Here is a 3,126-nt window from a genome sequence, read left to right on the forward strand (position 1 = left end):
CCTAAATTTAAGATACTCTCTTGGAACACACAACTTATTAAATTATTATTATTTGCTCAACAAAAACGTTGATAGATATAAATTCTTTAACAAGAAATTATGTTTCAGTGAATCATTAAAATGGTGATGATGATAGTATCTGGGTAGACTGCACAATATAGTGTAAATATCTTTGTAGACTGCACGCTATAGTAGCACCATCTGCAGTTTCTTTTGATGAGTTAATAAAGTATTTGTACTAGAAATTTTTCTGTGAATTTCCAAGGCTTCTACTGAGTCAGTTTGATTGAAATGTGATATTCATGCTAAGAATAAAAATATTTTTCATCATACAGTTTTCATATTTCATTTGCATAACCTTTAGAACTTTCTCAATGAATATCAAAAGGCTTTTTTTTGGTTAAAGCTATATTTTCTCTGCCCTAACACTAACTGTTGAGAAATAATTCATTTACAGTGAAATGAAAAATATGAAATAAAGTTAATAATGCCATTTTTAGATTCTTCCTTGTAATTATGTATATCTTGTGTTTGTAATTGGTTGGAAACTGCAGCAGTATATTATGAAAATTTTAAAATTTTGAATAATCTTAAGACAGGGCTCGACAAATTTGCTTTGTATCTAGTAACCAGCTCAAAAATTAAGAAGCCAGACAAATTTTTCAGCTTTCACGGTTTTATGTTTTAACGACTACCAAAAAATTTCATGTTCCACTATTGAATGGTATAAATCATATTTTACTTATAAACAAGTATAGACAAGAACTTCATACACATTTATATCATACGAAATAACATATTCTGATGTGATATGACAAATAACCTATCTAATGGCATAATATATTACATTGTTACGGGTTTAAAGCTACTTAGAATAAAGAAATAAAGTTTCATATCACAATATGAAGTCATTCTAGAAAGAAAAAAGCATAATTTAGATTTCTTTTCTTTCTTTTTTTTTTTGGTGGTTAGAAGGGCGGTCACATTGACTGACCTTGTATAAAGTTAGGATAGAGAAAATAACAAATATAAAGTTTTAATGAAAAAAGCTTTGAAATTTATTTAAAAGGTTTTAGAGATTATACAAATAAAATTTGAGATTTTTGAGAACAGGAAAAGTATTTCTAATCTTAACATGGAAAATCATTTAACACTTGGAAATACTATCTATATTAATGAACAAATCTTTAGTAAAAATACTTCTTTAAAAAAATCTGATATTTTGTGTACAAAAGGCTTGTAATGTTTACTAAAAGTCTACCAACTTTTGTGAAAATATGTTTACTGTATTAAAAAATATAGTATGAAAACTATAACAAACACAACAGGGTTATAAGGTCTGTCCCAGATACCAAGCCCGGGTTGGGAGAGTAAACAAATTATGAGGAAGAAACACGTGTGCAAACCTGTACACACCAGGAGAGTACAAAGCGTCATTCATCTCCTGTCTATTACACATTTACACGAATGAGCACACAAGGCGATCATTGATCCAAGGTAAGAGGTTGCTGAGCTGAGATTTTCAAAATAACAAATACAGACATGAACTGAGAATAATAAGAAAGTAATTTGAACCATGGTGTCTGGGATTTGTCGAGCCCTGTCTTAAGATGATTTCGGTCTTAGATAAAGACAATAAATTTTTCTTACAAGTGTTCCAAAAGTTTTAACCGTTAATAACAGTAATCATTTCTCTTTTTACTGTGTAAATGTATCCTTTTTTTAAATGCATTAAATACATATGGGAGCAGAGTTGACTTTTGTATTTTCTCCACAACATTGCTATATTCTCTACACATCTTTTCATGAGATAGAAAAATCATAAATTTTAGAAAAGATAAATGTATTACAAATATCTTAATCACAAGACTTGGTAAGAGGATGCTGTATCATCACATAAGTCGTGTGATGTCATTTTTAATAATTTACTTTTCCTCCAGATATTCTTCTAAATCTCTCTCCCCCTCTACTCAAAAATATCTTGCCAAAACTGGCTGTTATGAATCATGTTTTTTTTATGAAAACCTCATTCCAAATTCATCCAATGAATCCACAGTAGTCTAAGTTTAGCACATCCCAAGCAAACTATACTGCAGTTACTGATTTTCGTGGAAGTCAGTTTTACATATTTCTCGTCGTAAAACCATCAGAAAAATTCTGATTATAATCATCAAAAGCTAGTGAGTCAAAAATATAATTTATAAAGTGAAAAATTTATAATACAAAATTGGGTACTAAAAATGCTAAAGAAATATGGTACCTTTTAATTTAGCTTAAGAATTAATTTACATAAGTTATTATAATTAGAAAAAGGGTCAAAAGGACATGTATTTCTACATTTTTTGTTCTCTGTTCTAATCCTGAAATACAAACAATTTTGCAGATGTACAAATATTTTTTTCAAAAATAGGTGCAGAAACCAAAAATCCTAATGCAGTTGTTGTGGGATTGGCACCTAGCAAGTTTAACTTTCACACTCTTAATGATGCTTTTAGGTAAGTAAAAAATGGATCATATTTAGTTTTAAACTTAGTGGTCAGCCATTATATTGCATTCTATCCTTTCCATGGAATGAGCTTCAGAAATTTTACTTCTTACTGGTCAGTTTGGATGAGTATATGATTAAAACACGTATCTATTAAAACACGTTCTATATAGTTTACGTGCCATATTAAACTCGGTGGTTAGTTAGGTCAACATGTATCAAACTACTCTCAACATTTAAATATACTGTTGTAAGCTATGTTTTCAGTGTTATAACTAGAGTGAGATGCAGATCATAATGATTGAAAGACTTTATGAAATATCTAGAACAAGAATTAGATATAAATACATACATGTGAAAAGTGAATGAGTATTAAGTAGTCAATTTTCAGCTACCAGTGAATCATTCAATTTGTTTCAGTAACGTATTTAGTTTTAGTAAAGTATTTGGATCAGTGTTGGATCATGTGTTCAGTTACTTGATTGATTAGTCTTGAAGTTGTATAAGTAAGTTTACTTTTACATTATTCATACTAAAATTAGCATGATGGTACCATTTGAACTTCATTTGTAAGTTTAAACCTACAAGTTACAACAGTGTCAAGTTCAGGCAGCTTGTAGAAACATTAAGGAAGAAATAAA

General features: G+C 29.2%; 1 protein-coding gene across 3 annotated transcripts in view; it reads left to right on the forward strand.

The window, feature by feature from the left end:
- Positions 1 to 3,126, forward strand: part of LOC106466836 (haloacid dehalogenase-like hydrolase domain-containing protein 2) — a 21,039-nt gene that overhangs the window by 3,423 nt on the left and 14,490 nt on the right. For all 3 annotated transcript variants that reach the window (XM_013927137.2, XM_022394907.1, XM_022394906.1), the window contains exon 3: positions 2,411 to 2,495. In XM_013927137.2, the coding sequence (XP_013782591.1) occupies positions 2,411 to 2,495 (85 nt within the window). The remainder of the gene's footprint in view (positions 1 to 2,410; positions 2,496 to 3,126) is intronic.

This window comes from Limulus polyphemus, unplaced genomic scaffold, assembly GCF_000517525.1.
Source record: "Limulus polyphemus unplaced genomic scaffold, Limulus_polyphemus-2.1.2 Scaffold2394, whole genome shotgun sequence".
Taxonomy (NCBI): Eukaryota; Metazoa; Arthropoda; class Merostomata; order Xiphosura; family Limulidae; genus Limulus; species Limulus polyphemus.